At 33.4% G+C, this 18,644-nt stretch overlaps 1 protein-coding gene across 4 annotated transcripts in view; it reads left to right on the top strand.

Annotated features, from left to right (window-relative positions):
* FBXO8 (F-box protein 8) overlaps positions 1-18,644 on the top strand; it is a 47,278-nt gene that overhangs the window by 11,362 nt on the left and 17,272 nt on the right. For all 4 annotated transcript variants that reach the window (XM_014842138.3, XM_070505074.1, XM_070505076.1 and 1 more), the window contains exons 2-3: positions 7,406-7,742; positions 10,952-11,078. In XM_014842138.3, the coding sequence (XP_014697624.1) occupies positions 7,414-7,742; positions 10,952-11,078 (456 nt within the window). In that variant the 5' untranslated portion in view covers positions 7,406-7,413. The remainder of the gene's footprint in view (positions 1-7,405; positions 7,743-10,951; positions 11,079-18,644) is intronic.

The raw sequence follows: 18,644 nt of genomic DNA, 5'->3' as shown, positions 1-18,644 counted from the left end.
TCGTTTTACCTGGATAAGGGAAAGGGGTTGGAATAGATGCCTAAGCATTCTAGACACGTGACGTATGTTTGTTGGGGGATAGGTTGTGGTCTAGTGTTTCATATACATATATTATTTCATTTAATTCTCGCAAAAATTGTAAAGAGGGATCTTATTTTCATTGTTGTGTAAGTAAGGAAACAGTGACTCACAGATGTTAATCCTCTCATTTTTGTTCCTTACTTTATTCTGAATTATTCTCATATTGATACAATATTTTGGACCCCCAAAAACCTCTTAAGGGTTCTGCAAGGTAGATAAACTTCTTCTTCCCTCCCTGCACTGTTCCAGATGATCCCCCTCCTCCCTTTTCCTGGCTTCCTTAGTAACCACTCCTACTTTCATCTTACAGAAACCTGTTGAAATCTCATGTCCATTCAACATCCTGTTTTCCTTCTCTTTTAGGTTTAGATTCTACCTTTTTTGTTCCTTTTCTTTCATTTTAATAGGAGCGAAAGGTGATAAATATATGTACTCAATCTTACATCTTTAACAAGAAGCCATGAGTTGACCATAAGAGATTTTATCATAAGTGAGTTAGAACATTCTTTCTTCTATTTACTGTCCAACTGATATGTCACAAATCATGTTAATGAGATGATACCCTACCATTTATATTTACCCTGGTCCTGTATTAAAACCTATTTCTAAAACCATGTTAGCATTAACTGAATAATTTTACAGTTTAGAATATTAAAATTAAGTTTGTTGTTAGTGCCATTGAGTCAAGTCCAGCTCCTAGCAACCCTGTGTACAGCAGAGCGGAACCCTGCCTGGTATTTTTGCACCATCCTCTCACCTTCCAGCACTGTATCAGACAGTGCTCTGCTGCCGTTCATAGGGTTTTCATGGCTAGTTTTTTCAGAATTGGGTGGCCAGGGCCTTCTTCCTTGTCTGTCTTAGTCCAGATGCTCTGCTGAAACCTGTCCACCGTGTGTTACCCTGCTGATATTTGAAATACCAGTGGCATAGCTTTCAGCATCACAGCAACATGCAGCCACCACAGTGTGAGAACCTGCAGACTGATGCTATGGTTCCCTGACAGGGAGATAAATCCCCGGTCGCAGCAATGAGAGCACTGAGTCTTAAGCACCAGACCACCAGGGCTGGCTAAAATTAAGCTATGTAACACCAAAAGAGCTTTTGTGGAAGGAAAAACACCATATGTGCATAATAACCATAGATGTAATATGCCTAAAATGTTGTCAGGTAGGGGTACAACAGGTCATTTAGAGATGATAGTGGCTGTTTGCTTAACATTTATTTAAACAAGAAGCTTTATGCACTCTTCTCGGTAAATATTTTTCAAAGACTTTATTTTTGAAAAATGCCAAAATCTTCCTAAAATTATGTTAATTTGCATTTATGTCATCCCAGCTACTGTGCCATGGCAGTATAGGACTTTAGGAACAGAAAGTTAACTTTGAAATGTGAGATATGATAATAGAGACCAAAATATGAAATTCTAATCCATGAGACTAAATTAAAATAACTATCTCAACTGATGTGACATTTGTCCACGGTACCACTGAGTGTTCAAGGCTGCTCAGTTTGGTTACTAATCCCTGTTCAGTAGCCATTAGTGCCAGGCTTTTGAGTCTCCTGTCCACATGAGACATTTGCATGTACATGTACTCATGTACATCAGTGCATTTGCAGGTAGTACAGAATCAAACATGAATATTTGGCCCTTAAAGTGAAACAGCGTATAATAGCTCTGCCAGGGAGCATTACTTGACTATTCTATTAAAATGATGAAAATTAATTAAGTTGATAGCCATGTTCACATAATTCCAGGAAAACAGAAATTCTTGAATAATATTCATTTTCCTGTTTGGCCACTGTTTCATTTGATACTTCATCCAATTTAAAAAGGAGTCCTGAGATTTATTTTATTTTGTATTAATCATTCTCTGTAAGATATAATTAAACTTACTAAATAGTATCTAAATCTTTGTTTCTAAGTATCAATTTTATTACTATTCTGAAAAATAAGAACATGTAGTATCCTACTTGCCTTAATTTTTCTCCCCATAATTTTTTGTCTCCTCTGAAAGGAAGAATTTCAACTTTGAAATCCTCTAGAGAATTCTTTGTTAGCATAATTTCTCCTCTGTAACCTAAGTAATTATGAAAATTTTATTTATTTCTGTCAGATGATAAATAATGAAGTACTGTTTCTACTTTTGGAGACCAAGAGAAAATATCTTTGGTTTCATTTTGAAGTTCCTTAGAAAGGATTTTATAAATCCTCCAAAAGTGATAAAGAAAGTTGAAACAAAATAAATTCAAATTTGGAAGAAAAAGCTTGGGACATCTTGAATGCTATTAATTTAAAGTCGATCCTCATTATTTGTAGATTTTATATTTGTGAATTTGCCTACTCACTAAAATTTATTTTCTCATCCCCCAAATCAGTACTCATGGCATACTTGCCGTCAGACCCAGAGATGTGCAGAGCTGCAAAATCTGTGGTCTGTGAGGCACACATTTCTGGTTGAGGAAGGCAGTGTTCTGCCTTCTTGTTTTACTCTCATATTGTAAACGTGTCCTTTTCATGGTCTGTTTAGTGACACTTTTTTCACATTTTTGTACTTTTGTTTTGCTGATTTCACTGTTTAAAACGGCCCCCAAGCTTAGTGCTGAAGTGCTGTCTGGTGTTCCTGAGTGCTGGAAGGCTGTGATGGGGCTTTACAGAGAAAATACCTGTGTTAGATAAGCTTCCAGCAGGACTGTGAGTTTGATGTTAACGAATCAACAATGTATATTACGTAAGGTGTCTTTAAACAGAAACACTCAGTAGCCAAAATATGGCCAGAAGCTCCCAGGAACCTAACCCTGTGTTTCTCCTGGAGCAGTGGTTCAGTATTCGCTAATTCAGTGTTTGCAGTGACTTTATAGAACAGAACTGCATGAATTACAGGATTGACTATATTTCTTTTATTTGAACATGAACTAGACTAATTATCCTATTATGAGAGTAAATATTATTTCCAAGAAATAAATATTCTATTTTCCTCAACGTGTTTTGAGTGAACACATAAGTTATCAGCAATGGTTATGGTTTCATCACAGAATTTATATTTACACCAAAACTATTTCAAGTACAAAAACTTCTTTTGTCTTTAATTTGTTTCAATATGAAACTTTTTGCATATTCAGTGATTCCACTATGCAGCTTAATTCTTTTGGCTAAATAACTGGCACAAACACAGAGTACTATATCTATTATAATGCTATTTCAATGTTGAAAATCTTTATACCAAAATTTTGTTAAAACTTTAAGACAGATCTTAAGATTTTTGTGCTTTGAAGTCAAGTTTTGGTTGATTCAGGCCAAACACTTGTTTTCAAGAATTTGAAATCATGCCAGAACCCAGCATGAGAATGTATCGTATTTTGTATCTCTTTTGGAGCCAGATGTTGACAGGTTACTAATGTTAGCACATGGACCTGTTTCATGCCATTGCTATTGGCACTGTTGTACGGCATGCTGACCTTTGAAATTTTTTTGTGGAACATAACATAGGCTTTTTGTTTTTAGGTTTGGGGTGTTTTGGTTTGGTTTGCTCATTGATTTAAGGAATTGGATTTATGAGGAAAAAAGTAACCATGGCTGAAGTATCAGATAACTAAAGGAGATGAAGAATTGTGTGAACAAACCCTGCAAAGCTGTACACCTGTCAACGTGAACAAATGAGTTTATTTAGCAGGCAGAACATCAGGACGATTAAAGTATCATTAATAACAAAGTGCTCATCGTTTTCACTTTATGAAACTATGATTTTGTCAAAACAAATTAATACCTAAAATTTTGTTGATTATTTGTTGTAGAATGAACTTTATATGCATTATCTCACTTAATACCACAGCCTTTTGAGCTATAGGTATTGTTATTATATAATATGCAAATTATCACATTACATATGAAGAAACTACAGCTTAGAATAGTCAAGTAAATTCCCCAAGGTCCTGTAAATAATAATGAGTGGAGTCAGGATTTGAACTCAAGTCTATTCGACTTCAGAGTCTACAACATTATGCTCCCTCTATGACTTGCTTGACAATTTCTGCAATGGATATCATGTCCTCTTAAGAATTTTATCACTTTTCTGACAGTTCCACCCAACATTCCACATCTCTGTTACCCTAAGGAAGATTGGGAGTGGGGATGGAACACTGGACACCCTCTCCTTTCTCCAAAGGATAAACTTATATTACTATTATATATAATATTAATGTATTGTTATATTATCCTCCCCAAGTAGTTTATCACACTGTGTTCTTGTCCAGTATCAAGAACTGCTTTAAAGGGAAAAGGATGCCCCAAAAGGGCAATTTGCAGTGCTGTTTAGCAGTAGGAAAATAAAAAATACAGTTTTCTTTGTCTGAAACCTGTATATGAGCCTCAAACCTCCACCCTCCTTATCAAGTTTTGTTTTGTTTCCAAGAACCAGCTGCTGGCTTTACCTCTCTCTACCAGCCGGATGCTTTCTGGATCATGTTATCCGGTGCTCAATTGAAGTATCCCCATTGAAGTCCACAGCCTAGGGAAATCACCCTGATTCTGTTCTCTAGCAACATCCCTGAGAGTAACAACAGCTGCTTAACCATATGCCACTAGAAAGATGCTGTAGGGAGAATACACAGAATTTAATATTAAATGCCTTAAATCTTGAGACTTCAAACATCACAGTTACCATGTTTGATTATTTATCTTTAGCAGTGCAAAACCAAAAGAGAGGAATAAATGTAATCATCTAACATGACAACAGATATGCTAGATAAGCTTAGCAGTCAATGTGATTTCTAGATATTTTCAAACAGAAATTGCCATGATGAAAATAAAATACATAAAGAAAAAAAATTTCTTTATGATTGTGAGTCTTAAAATGTTAAATTTGTGTCAAAATTAAATTTACTGGTGTTGTAATGTGACATGGCGTATTTAAACATTAAACAAACTTAAAACTCCTTACAAATTTTTGTTGCTATTATCGATTTTTTTTTTCTGTGTTAATCCCTTTTATTCCCTCTGTAGTTTTGGCTTTTCCAGAATGTCATATAATTGGAATTGTATATTATATAGGCTTTTCAGACTGGCTTCTTTCCCTTAGTAGTATTCATGTAAGTTTCCTCCATGTCTTTTCACGGCTTGATAGCTCATTTCTTTTTAGCGCTAAATATTTCATTGTATGGATGTAGGACAGTTTATCCGTTCACCTACTGAAGGATATCTTGGTTGCTTACAGGTTTTGGTAATTACGACTAAAAGCTGCTATAAACATACATGTGCAGGTTTTTGTGTGGCCGTAGTTTGCAACTTATTTGGGTAAATACCAAGGAGCGTGAAGGCTGGATCATGTGGTAAAAACATGTTTAGTTTTGTAAGAAGCTGCTAAACTGTCTTCCAAAGTGACTGTACCATTTTGCATTCCCACATCCTTGTCAGCATTTGGTGCTGTCAGTGTTGGATTTCAATCATTCTAATAGATGAGTAGTATTATTTTATTGTTGTTTTGATTTATGATTGCCTAATAACGTGTTATTGAGCATCTTTTCATATGCTTATTTGCTATCTGTATATCTTTTTTGGTGAGGCATCTGTGAGATTTTCTTGAGAATTTAAATTGGGTTATTATTTTTCTATTAATTGGTTTTAAGAGTTCTTTGTATATGTTGGATACCAGTCCATCAGATAAGTATTTTGCAAAGATTTTCTCTCAGTCTGTGGCTTGTCTTTTCTCTTAATATTTTATATTAAAAATAGGAATTTAATTATTATAGCTTAACCACTAATTTAGGAACTGCTACCATTATTGCGGTATGTGGCGGAGGGAGGAAAGGTTATCTTTTGTGGTTTCTTTGCAAAAACAAATTTCCCCACATTTAAAAATCATTAATATATTCCTTCTCTTGGTACCCCCCGTCCTTTTATAGCTTAAGCTGCTGGATTTCCAAGCAGTTCACCGTAAGGAAGAAGGGTAAAAAATTATCTTGGACTATTTTTTCTGTTTTGATCAATAAGTGACCAGTTATAGTGACCATTATCCAAATAATAGCCAATAACTCAGTACGTATACACGTGGATCGTGCCTTTTTACATATTTTTTAAAAAGTATCTTTGACATTCTTTGAAATTCTACTCAATTTTCAAATTATTCTGAATAATTTTCAAAATTTCTGGTCACCAGTGGGGCTTTTTGGTTTGTTTGTTTTTTTTCGCTAGTCCTTATTGTAAACAGCTAATTAAAACAAAACCGTATTTTAAAGTTAGGTCATGCTATGATATTTATTTTAATGATTTTATATGAAAATCAGTTTTTCCCCCAATTTTTGAAATACAGACACACATATTAGTAGTCAACTTGGGTTTATAAAACAAGAATATTTTGTTTGGAAAAGAGATCTTAAAAGTAATTATTTGTATTAGTTAAAAGCTCTTCCTGATTTCATTTTTCTCAATGAATTTATTTGCTCAGGAAAAGTTATTTTAAGCCCAAGGTCAAATAGGAAGTCTAGGTCAGTAGTTTTCTAAATATTTGTATATGAGGAAGTCCAATATTTGTAACAGATAAATGTAGAGCTGCTCTGGTTGAAGGTCAAATGGAGGTGGAAGAGGCTAGAGCGCACCCTCTCCTGCCTTTTCCCAGGTACCTCTGAGGAATCCATAGGGCTGTGTGCAGAAGAACTGGAAAATTAGTCTAAATTATAATTTTTATTTAAAGCAACAACAAAACCAAATAGTCATTACTGAGCTGTTTATCCTGGAGTTCTAGGTGTCTAATTTATAAGGTTTCTGAATTAGACTTCAGGGCCTATGTTACATTTTATTACAGTCTACAACTTAAGTGCAGACTGGCAAGAATTAAACTAAAAGCCTGTTTCACAGCTGTTATGCATCTGGGAGTTTGGTTAAAAGGGGCTAGCTTAGCTTAGCCTGAGTTATGATAAAAAGCAGGGTCTAGAGACCTTTTAACTAAAGTCCTGTGCTCTGATCAGAGCTGTATTTTAATACTGGCCCATAAGTCCACGTAATTATAATTTGTAAGAGTCTTTAGGACATCAGTAACTTTTAAATCTTACCGTGTGAAAAATGGTTATGTCACCTATGGACTTTAAAAGTCTTTAGCAAACTGGGATAAAGGTGATGAGCAAACCAAATATTTCTGAAAGCTTGCTGTCCAAGTTTTGTACTTATGATGTTCTAAGTATTCTTTATAGTACACTGCTCCTTTTAATATGCTTTAATGAGGAATGTTAATCGTGATACAGGATTGCTTCGTGTCAGAGTTGTTGTACCACAGGGAAAGGTGGGTTACTTTTTTACTGTAACCTTCTTACTACCTTCTGGCTTTTCTCTCAGGCTTGCAGATGGGTCAGGGGCTGTGGAGAGTGGCCAGAAACCAGCAGCTACAGCAGGAAGGCTATAGTGAGCAAGGCTACCTCAGCAGAGAGCAGAGCAGGAGGATGGCTGCCAGCAGCATTCCTAACACCAGTCATCGTAAACAAGTCCAAGGAGGCATTGACATATATCATCTTTTGAAAGCAAGGAAATCTAAAGAACAGGAAGGATTCATTAATTTGGAAATGTTGCCCCCCGAGCTAAGCTTTACCATCTTGTCCTACCTGAATGCAACTGACCTCTGCTTAGCTTCCTGTGTTTGGCAGGACCTCGCAAATGATGAACTTCTCTGGCAAGGGTAAGTTCAACCCACCATGTTTGATTCTGGTACCTCTAAATATAATCATGCTTAACTGTCCTTTTTATAACAGATAAATATGTATTATGAACTATTTCTTTTTATCCTGGACTTGTATTTTGAGTTTCTTTTCATTAAAACCTAAGAAGATAAAGATACAGTTATCATCACAGTCAAATTTAATCATGGGAAAAGGAGGACAGTGTAGAAGAAAATAATGACTCTACAGTTAGAAAAGAGGTTACCACTTAACATGTAGCAGTTTATTATAAATCGGAAATTCTCAGTTTATTCTAAAAATACAAGTTGTTAATTGAGAAAATAATCCAAAATTTAGAGTGTTCACCTCCCTAGTGTAGTTTGTGCTTCCCATGTAAAGAATAGGCATACTTAAAAATCATTATTCCCTAAATATTCCCCAAATCTTATTGTTTTCAGTGGTTACAAATGGAGTATATGTGTGTGTGTGTTTGCTTATTTATATGTATATATTTTTGATCAAAGGTACGTGTTAGCATAAACTTTTACTAGTGAATATTTCATCTACTTTTTTATTTTTTCCAACCACCATTTCATCGATGAAGTAGGCAAGTTTTAGAAAGCAAGGAGATAATCTACTTGCTGAAGTGAAAGTAGATTTCTAAATTTTAGCAGCTATTATACTAGTTTAAATTTAAGCTATAAATCTAAGAACATTTGGTGGGATAGAATCCATTTTATGGAATCTAGTGACTCCTTAAATAGAATCATATACTTGAGTCTTGAAAATGTTACCAAACATAGAAGAATCACTGGATCTAGGGTTTTCCAGCATTCTTTACTAACGTTTATTTAAGTCTCATCATTTTAAAATGGGACTTCCTAACAATGTAAAACATATCTAAAAACAAAAGTCTTTTTGAGACTTTAAATAATTTCTGAATGAAAATCTGAGAGAATTAATAAATTATCTAAATAGCCAAACTTCAGTAAAAATGTATTACCAACAATGACGTTCCTGACTCAGGCTTCCTGATGCTACAGAATTAAGTGGCAATTATATAGTTCATTTCTCAATCTCTGAATAGATAAAATTCATCAGTGTCATCTTGTTATTTTCTCATTGTTTTGTTATAGTGAAAGTACTATGGAAGTGAGAGGCAATTCTATTATTTAGTAGTGTTTAAAGTAAATTAGTTATTAATTTTTTAGTCATTTAATGTAAGAAGAAATAAAAATACTTCAAAACTGACTCATTCTTTATTTATAACCTCTTTTCTACATTTTAGTATTCCCAGCAAACTTAATTTGTGATCTTATATTTGAACTTTGAAAACAACGTTTATTTCTGAGCTTATCTGAACTCAATCAGAATGTATTCTTCATTTGGGATTTAAATCTGAATTGTTCGTTTCTGAAAGAAATAAATGCTTCTTTTATTATTTATCACATAATTATGCCTATTTTTTTTTAAAGATTTTATTTTTTTCCTTTTTCTCCCCAAAGCCCCCCGGTACATAGTTGTATATTCTTAGTTGTGGGTCCTTCTAGTTGTGGCATGTGGGACGCCGCCTCAGCATGGCTCAACGAGTGGTGCCATGTCTGTGCCCAGGATTTGAACCGACGAAACACTGGGCCCTCTGCAGCAGAGCGCGTGAACTTAACCACTCAGCCACGGGGCCGGCCCCTAATTATGCCTATTTCTATGATGCTTGAATATTTTTTCTTAGTAATAAATTGCTTCCAGCATTTTAAGTTAAAAGCTCGCTTAGTTTTTACTTTGTTTTAACAAAGTTTTAACTTTGGATGTGTTGAATGCTTATTAATGTTGAGAAGTTCTGTTTTTTTCATGTAGCTAAGAAATAAAAGTCAAAAGCTTTGGGACTAAGTTAAAGAGGCTACTAAAATATTGATAATTTTCTGAACAAGTTACTAAACTTTCTGTTTTAGAATCAATGATTTCATTTGGTTGGTAAAACTAATGCTAGGATATAAATTAACTATTAAGAAGATATTCTCATATTAAATTAGATATATTATCTACTATCCTCACAATTTTTGATGTTTTAGGCTGAGACAGTAACATTTTCTTGTTTTCCTGTTCTTGTGTGTTTGTGAAAAGAAGGAAGTTTGAGCCGAAAATCAATGAATAGCAGAAACTGAAACTATTTTAATGTTTGTCACTACAAGTAGGTGTTTTTTGGACACACACTAAAATCAGATAATTTTAAGACCATGAGTCATTAAAAGTGTATCAAAATATAGTTTCAGTATTCTCCATGTCTCTAGAGTAATGCACTTATATTTAATGGTCTATGGAATATATCTAGAATTTCTAGACACTGTAACAAGATAAAACTTTAGCTTTCAAATATAAAAACAGCTAAGCTTAACATCACAGCTTTTGATGTATTTATTGAAGTTATAGAATTACAATTTCTATGTTTAGTTTGCTTGTGGTTGATTTATGTGTTGTTAAAAAAACAAAGTTCTCCCCCTGCCCAGCAATCTCCGCCCCCCATTCAGTTTTATTTAGCAGTAGAGCACATAGTTACTTAATCCTCTCTAGCTTCTTGGTTAAGATTGCAAGCTCTGGAGTAAGACTCCTTGGGTTCAAATCCTGCCTCTACGCAAATTAGCTGTGCTACCCTGGGCAAGCTTTTTATCATATCTGTGTTTCTTTATCTGTAGCACCAACATCATAGGATTGTTGTAAAGATTAAGCAAGCTAACGCTATTAAAATGCTTTAAATAGTGCCTGGCAACTAGTAAACACTCAGTAAATGTTAGCTATCCTTACTATTAATCGTTTATATTTAACTTCAGATAGTACTCATGAAAGCCTTTGAATAGCATCAGAGTATTGTCTGATACAGTGCTGGCAGGCGAGAGGATGGCGCAGAAAGATGGGGCAGGTTCCACTCTGCACAGGGTCACTAGGAGTCAAAGTCCACTCCAAGTCACTAACACCGAAGTACTCCTGAATATTATTAATCTTTGTAACTCACATTTATTTAGTACTATCAAAATTGCTAAGTTGAAGACATTTGTCTATTATACACTAGTAAACAAATAAAAAACAAGTACAGAATTAAAGATTTTAAAACTTTAGAACTATAAAATCCAATTTTATATCATTTCATGTTAATATTTTATCAAGTTATACATGTTTAACTTAGGAAATTAAATATAGCAATGTTTTCATATCTGATTTTACCTTACTTTTACAGGTTGTGTAAATCCACTTGGGGTCACTGTTCCATATATAATAAGAACCTACCTCTAGGATTTTCTTTTAGAAAATTGTATATGCAGCTGGATGAAGGCAGCCTCACCTTTAATGCCAATCCAGATGAGGTAAGTGAAGAACTTGAATATTTATGACAGTTAAACTTTATTACTATCTTGCTGCAGCTTTCCAGCATAATAAACTTGCAAGTAAAGTAACAAGTGTTTGAATGTGCCTTTTCAATCACTGGGAAGCCCAGTAATTGAAGTTAATGCTACATGACATTGTCATTTCTCTTTACCTTACCATGTCATATTCTAAGTCTTTCCACCTGCTCATTTTGTATGGCAGCTTCCATGACATATATTCAGTCCTCTACTAGACCTGATTGAGATATTACTACATTATAAGTGGACAATACAACATATGTCTATCAAATTTTATCTGCAGTTTTTTCTTTCTGTTTTATTGTTTCTATTTTGTAATGATGCTGCATTTATCAGAGATAATCACAAAGGACATCGTTTGTTTGCAACACATCAAAATGTTGTCTTTAAATAATGCCTTTAACAGTCTAATTCCATGCTGCCGTAGGAACTGCTTATAGATTCTGTTATAAAATTGAATAATTTTATTTTAGTTATTTAATTCTTTCTTATCATAATCTATAAGAATGATCAAATGTGAAGACAGTTCTTTCACTGTTTTTTTTCACCCCTATTCTCATTTTAACATATCCTGGAAAGGTTCAGATTTTCAGAAATGTTTAAACATCAGCTAGACTTATTCTTAGAAATTGAATGGAAATTATACAACCATTAGAACTACTACTTCTGGGTGGATTATTTTCTGTGGAAAAATTTAACTGGCATTTATTTTAATTTATTTAACTTTCAAAGTCCAGCTTTTTTCGTTTGTTGTAGAGGTATTAAGGACTGTTTAGGTCATGCAGTCAAATAGCTTTTAAAATACCTTAACTTTTGCTATGTTTCCATTAGAGAAATGTTTCTCCCATGCGAAATATTTGAATATTAAAGAGAAATACTGATTTTATAAATGATACATTTTTAAAATTCAATTGATTTTTGCTTGTTATATATGATTTCTTTCTTTGTTAAATTTTTCTTGCATATGAATAAAAATATATATAATACTGTTAGAAAGGTTTACTGATACACACACATTATCAGTTAAGTTTTAGCCCAACAAATATAACAGACTATATATATTATAAATCCTGGTATGAATATTTAAATTAAGATATTTTTTCTCTCTTTTCACCATCATTTAAAGAGCTTTTCCTTTCAATGAATAGAAGACTTTTAATGAAAATAGAATGATTCATAAGTTAAAGTTCAAATTATAAATTTGAAGCCAATATAATATTGATTGTTTAGAATCTAACATTCTTTAGAAGGCAAATGAATGGATAAACTATAATAAATTTAGGTTTTGTAACTTATCCTTTTATTGAAAATTTTTTCTGATGCTTTTTATCATAAAATATTCTTATTTTTACTTTATTTTTGGTCGAAAGCAAGTTCTCTTCCTTCTAAATATATAGCAACAGTAAGCATGTCACCTTTTTGTTCTTGCACTATGGCAGAGCTGCTCTGTACAAGAGATTCTGCTACACCTGTGTATTTGAAGGACATGGTTTCAGAGACTTCATTATTCTTGTTTATTAGAATTAGACATTACTTGTTGCTAATTAAAACAGTTCATATGACAAACCTTATAGTAAGACATATATTTTGCATTAGTCTCTTGGGTTAATTGAATGATGATTACTGAAAAAGAACTGAGGCAGAATAGTACAGTGTTTTACTCTAGATACATAAGAATCAGGAAAGGCAGATATTGCAAGCCCCAGTCATATTATGCCTGATTTATCAAGGCATACTGACTCTGGTCATAAATTATACTGATGTTGAATAAAACTGTCATCTTCAATTTATATCACTCGCAAATGTTACATTCTAAGGAAAATGTAACTTGGTAAGTACTGAGTTGTAGATTCACAAAGTCAGAAAATTTGGATCTTATTGCTGATATTGATTATGGTAAGTAGTCATTCCTTACTAAAAGAGTATCAATTTTTCAGACAAATTATAAAGCCATCCTTTTTATACAAAGATGAAAATGTAGATAGGCCCTCATATACTAGAATATGATACAGTTTTAAATATGTAAATTGAAAAAGCTAGATGTCAAAATATGTTTCCATCTTTGCAGCTACATATATCAGATTATAGGGTTCTTGTTGTACCTCCTTTGGAGTGTTTGGAGGGGGGGCAGAGAAAAGAGGTAAATTAAAGTCCTCTTTTTATCTTTGTTAAGAGAGAGGATTGAAGTTGTTAATTAAAATAAAATTTTTAGATCTTCAGATTTTACTTATCCATCCTACCTCCCATTATTATTGAGAGTTGGCTGTATTTTCATTTTCTTCACTCCCTGGCCTGATTTAAGGATAACCTGGAGCATTCCAGAAGTATTGAATTCACCATTCTGAAACGGGCACATAGTGCTGCCAAGAGGTGTAGAACTGAACCATTCAAAGTGATTTGTGGTTCTAGAATTCTAATGCTATGCTTTTATGAACATCAGTAACTTAGCAGGTGTTCTCTAAGAGCAAAATAGAATTCTGTCTTTACCAGAATGCACTTAGGATATAAATGGAAAATGAAGAAAGCTGAAATACACTTGTAGGCGCAGAGAAATGAGAAGTATTTTAATAACTATATTCTAAATTTTCTTTTATTGACCAATATAAGTAATCACTGTCAATTTGGTTGTTTATCCAAGTTAAGCCTTCAAAATTGTAATCATATAATTGAAAGAGTTATGCTAAAAGATGTTTTTCTATAGAACTTATCTGTATGATTCATACTTTAACCAGGTCTTAGAATCATTCTTGCCAGATTTTTTGAGTACTAGAAATGAGGAAGTACTTTTTGGAGGTTGGTTTATTTTTTTCCTCCTCATTAGAGCACTGTCATCAACTGTGTTATTTTCAGTTCATTTAAGCCGGAGAAGTAAATTAGTTTTGATGATATATTTAAATGTAACTAGTATCTATTGTAAGTACCTGAGATGAAATGTATATAATTGTTCAATATTGTAAAAAGTCTACTTTTCTATAATTTCTAGTTCTGTACTTAACATTTTGATAGCAAGCATCATTAAAATATTATAAAAATAAGAATACTTACAGCCACAGGGAACAAGATTCTCCAAAGGACATCGTTCATGTCACGGATATGGGTAACCAAACTCCACAGCAACTGCTGGCAGTGGCTCATGGGGTGGGGGCGAGCATCTGCACAGTTTGTGGTACGATGATCTAGCACGCTGTTGTTATATGCATGACATTGTGATCTCAGCTGTACGTAGTCTTGATCTTGTGCATGAGCTTGTGTACTTTGTGGCAGGTGACCACATTCTAGTAAAGGAATGTGCTAAAAACCATCTGTTTACATTAGGCTGTATTTCCCTTGCATGTACAAGTTACCTGTGTTGATTTTATTCCACTAGCAATATTATAATAAAGTAATTTTGGTTATCAAGCAGTAAGCTATATTCCTTGTGTTCCATTTAGTATTAAACATTTTATTGGCAAGTTATTTTTAAATTTGTAGTCTGGAAAATTGGTAGTGAACCTGATTTAACTTTAACATATTATAGGTTTATTTTTGTTTGTGTAAATATGTTTTATAAAAGGTTTTTTTTGCCACAACTAGAAGGACCTGCAACTAAGATATACAACTATGTACCGGGGGGATTTGGGGTGATAAAGCGGAAAAAAAAAAAAAGTTTTTTTTATAATATCCTCATGGAGTTAGGTAAAGAAGTCTTTTTTTTTTAACTGTTTAAGTACATTTTTCCTGTGTTCATACGGAAACACCCACGTGCATATATGTTATATTTTATTAGATTTATCTGGGATAGAATCTGCTATGAGAAATATTTTAAATTTGACCTATGCACATGTTTTAAGTGGGAATGCATAAGCAATTTATTTTCAAGATAACGTACTCTTTTTGTTGTTGGACCAGCTAAAACATAAACAGGGAATTTGTAGGAGTTCTCCATTATAGAGTGAACTCAGGAGTTTATACTCAATTCTTATGAATAATATCTCAGATATTAAATCTTATCGTGTTTTTGCTCCAATATACAGCAGCAAAGTGTTCATTACCATTACTTCATAGCATTGCAACAGTGATGAAAGATAACTTTTACTTTTATTCCTAGGGGTAGGAAACTGATTGGTGTCATCAGAATGTATAAATCCCACAGTTAGCTAGAGGTCAAAAAAGACTTCATTTAGAATTTGATTTGGGGAAGATGTCAAAAATATCAAAGAAGGTCTTAAAACACTTGCCTAAATGGGGAAAAAAAAAAAAAACCTTTCTCCTGTGTAAGAATTACTTACCCAAAAGAGCTAAACTGCTCAAGTTCATTGGCAAAGCCCTTTACCCTTGATCAGCATACAACACCCATACTACCAACACCAAATTTAAAAATGTGAAATGCTAAAATGAGCAAGATTTTTTCTTTGTTTGAATTTTACTTTTGTTACCAGTTTATATAAGTGTACCTGGAGAGTTTGTAATATTGTGTCAATATTTTAAGTACATTTCAAAGAAAGATATGTTTGCCTTTTATTTCCTTATCATAGCCTGACTACCTGGATACCTCCAAAAATGTTCTTCCTTGTCTGATGTGACCACAGTTTCAGTGAAACTTGACATTACTTTCTAGATTTAAGTTCTCAGCTTTATTATCCAAGGTAGTTGTCTCTCCTGCATGTCTGTCCTAAATTTAGCAATTGCTGCTACCAGTGTCACAGTAAATGTCGCTGTAAACTGTGAGTGCTTTATCAGAAATCTAAAAGACAATATTTCCTCAATTCTTGAATGTCATCAATTGTATGGCATCCATCAATTTAATAGCAGCTTAGAAATATGGGAGTATGAAGGAAACACTACAATATGTCATTTTTTAACCAACTCACTGGTAGTATACATTTATCCCTAATATTATGTAACATTTTCTTTTTCATATCATAAAGTTTTTGAAGATGCCTTCTTTATAGTCAAAGTCTTAAGCTCTTTGTGAAACACTGGGCGCCAGCAGTTAAATATAGCATCACAATAACATGTTGCTTTTTATTATTTGGACTGATGACTCTGACCTTTAAGAGTTTATAAGTTGAGACATTTCAAAGTACACTGGAGTTTTGGTCCAACTCATAGTTTTTTTGTTATTATGTCATTGTCTCTTTTTTAACCCTTTAGTTAATTATATAATCGTTAAAAGTTTACAGCTTCTCTTGAAAGTCAGCTGGAAGCTTTGTATAGATAGATTCAAACATTCATTCAACAAATATTTATTACTTATCTCTCCACTTACTAGTTGTGTGACTTTGACTTTGTCAAATTATTTAACTTCTCTATGCTTCAGTTTCCCCATCTGTAAAATGGGTACAATAATAGTACCTATATCATGGTGTTATTGTGATTATTAAATGAGATGATGTACGTTAAGCACTTAGTGCCTCTAAGTGCTCAACAAAACTAGCTTTATATTTATACCGGAGGTACAGCTACAACAAGTTATACTTCTAAGAGCCAGGCACTACTCTAGGCTTAGGGGTTCTTGCTCTCCTGAAACTTTTGAATTCTAGTAGATAAATATTTCACACTGAGAAATAGTGCTTCTTGAAGTATGTATCCATCGCATCAAAATCTCCTGACGTTAGATGGTGATCCCCTTTGCCTTTGATTTCATTTCCTGGCATGTGATGAGCAATATTTTGCATATATCGTAATTTTTTGTTTCAGTGGTGCTGCTTAGTTTAACTTTTTGAGGACATTTTAAGCAATAATTGTGTTCCAAAGTTATGTTCAAATAAAACATGTATCTTGGCTGAAATGGGGGTAGGATGAACAGATACTTTAATTACATGAATATACACATGTGCTGTCAGTGAAACTGCCATTTAAATCCTAACTTGCTTCTCTGCTTGTCTACTATTAAGATTTGTTGGGGTTTTTTTAATGTTGCTTATTTCAAAATTGTTTCAGAGCTGTTAAAATATATTTATAAATGTACATATTAGAATCTAGGTAATATGATTACACTCTAATTGTTATTTATCAAAGTAGAGTTAGTCCTTTAAAGATTATTGATATATATACATATTGCAAATGGAATATTTGTGTGTCATTTTTGTAAAGCAGGAATTCTAAATTAGTTAACATTGGTGCTCAAATGTGTCACTTTCTCATTAGTTTGAATTGTTATTAACTATACCTTACAGAGTTCTCTCTCCATATTTTGATTGGAATGCTTTCTTTTTCTAATTTACAGACAGGTTGGAGATAGAAAGGGCTTTTCCAAGAAGCTTACTTCCACTACCAGCAACTTTATCAATAATAATTGCAATAGTGATTGTTATTTTTAATTTTTAGTAGTAATTTATCATTTAGGAAGTACCTTCACTTTCATCATCTTATTGATCTATTTTGGAGACTATTAGAACTCACAAGCATGGCTCGTTTTCTATGGAGGCTATTGCACTAATTAATAGAGACATTTTATTGTTATTTAAAACCTTAGGTAAGAAGATTCATGTTATTTTGTCTGATGTCATTGCTTCCTCTCCTATGGAAAAGAAGCCGGAAGATCTGTTCTGTCCTATACCTCTCCTCCATTTCCCTGGACTCCATTAGAGCGGATTTTCCATTTTTCTTTTGATTTCCTTTGAACTATCCCTTCTTTATGTGCGATTTCCTGTTGACATCTAAAATAATTTAGGGTGTGTGTGTGTCTGTTCTTAGCAATTTCTCAGCATTGTGCACTTTAATGGTCTGAAAAGTCCTCCACAAATTGTTCTAGGAAGCGGAAGTCCTTGCCGATTCAGACACAGTCCATGGAGAAACTGACTTCATTGCATAGTCCACACTCCAGACTGAACAGTAGGACTCTTCATTCTCCTTTAGATGAAATGTGAAGTTCTGACCAATTTCAGTAACTGTTCAGAGGGAACTGGCTACAGGGTTTTGGCACTCTCTCTTCTCTTCACAACTGTCACTTCTCCCGCAGAAGTATAGCCATTGTATGCTCTCTGTTCTTCCCAGGGAAGAGAGAAGACAGAATTTGCAGTTCACATTTCAAACTGACTATCAAAATTATCTTCACATTTCTTACCCAATTTTCACTACCCCTTTCCTCTCAGTTCTAAGCCACACAGAGCCCCCCAGTGAATAGCCTAGTTACGCATACCTCAATAAGAGGAAAACGTTACTTATTACTCATAAAATAATCTTTCCACCCAGGACAACTTTAAAAACCTGGGCATAGTTTTTACTTTAGCCTTTGAACCTAGTGACTAGATGGGGAATAACAATTACAGTATGTATGAGCAGTTTAAATTACCATGAATAAAGTAAATGTGTGACATTTCTGAAGTATGTGCTCATTATTTTTTACTATCCAGAAAGTAAAGTTTTCATAACGTATCTTGTATCTCCTAATTTTTGCATTACTTTTACTGTGAAAAGATGACATTTCAGTTGTTCATTTCACTGTGATTAAAATGTGTACTTGAGTATGAATATATTGTTTTTCAAAGTAAAAGAAAAATTAGAAATCTAGATTGAACTATTTTGTTTTATAAATATTTATTG

Source organism: Equus asinus, chromosome 3 (genome assembly GCF_041296235.1).
Source record: "Equus asinus isolate D_3611 breed Donkey chromosome 3, EquAss-T2T_v2, whole genome shotgun sequence".
Taxonomy (NCBI): Eukaryota; Metazoa; Chordata; class Mammalia; order Perissodactyla; family Equidae; genus Equus; species Equus asinus.
Note: the sequence above shows the minus strand (reverse complement) of the source record. Positions and strands in the feature narration are given on the sequence as shown.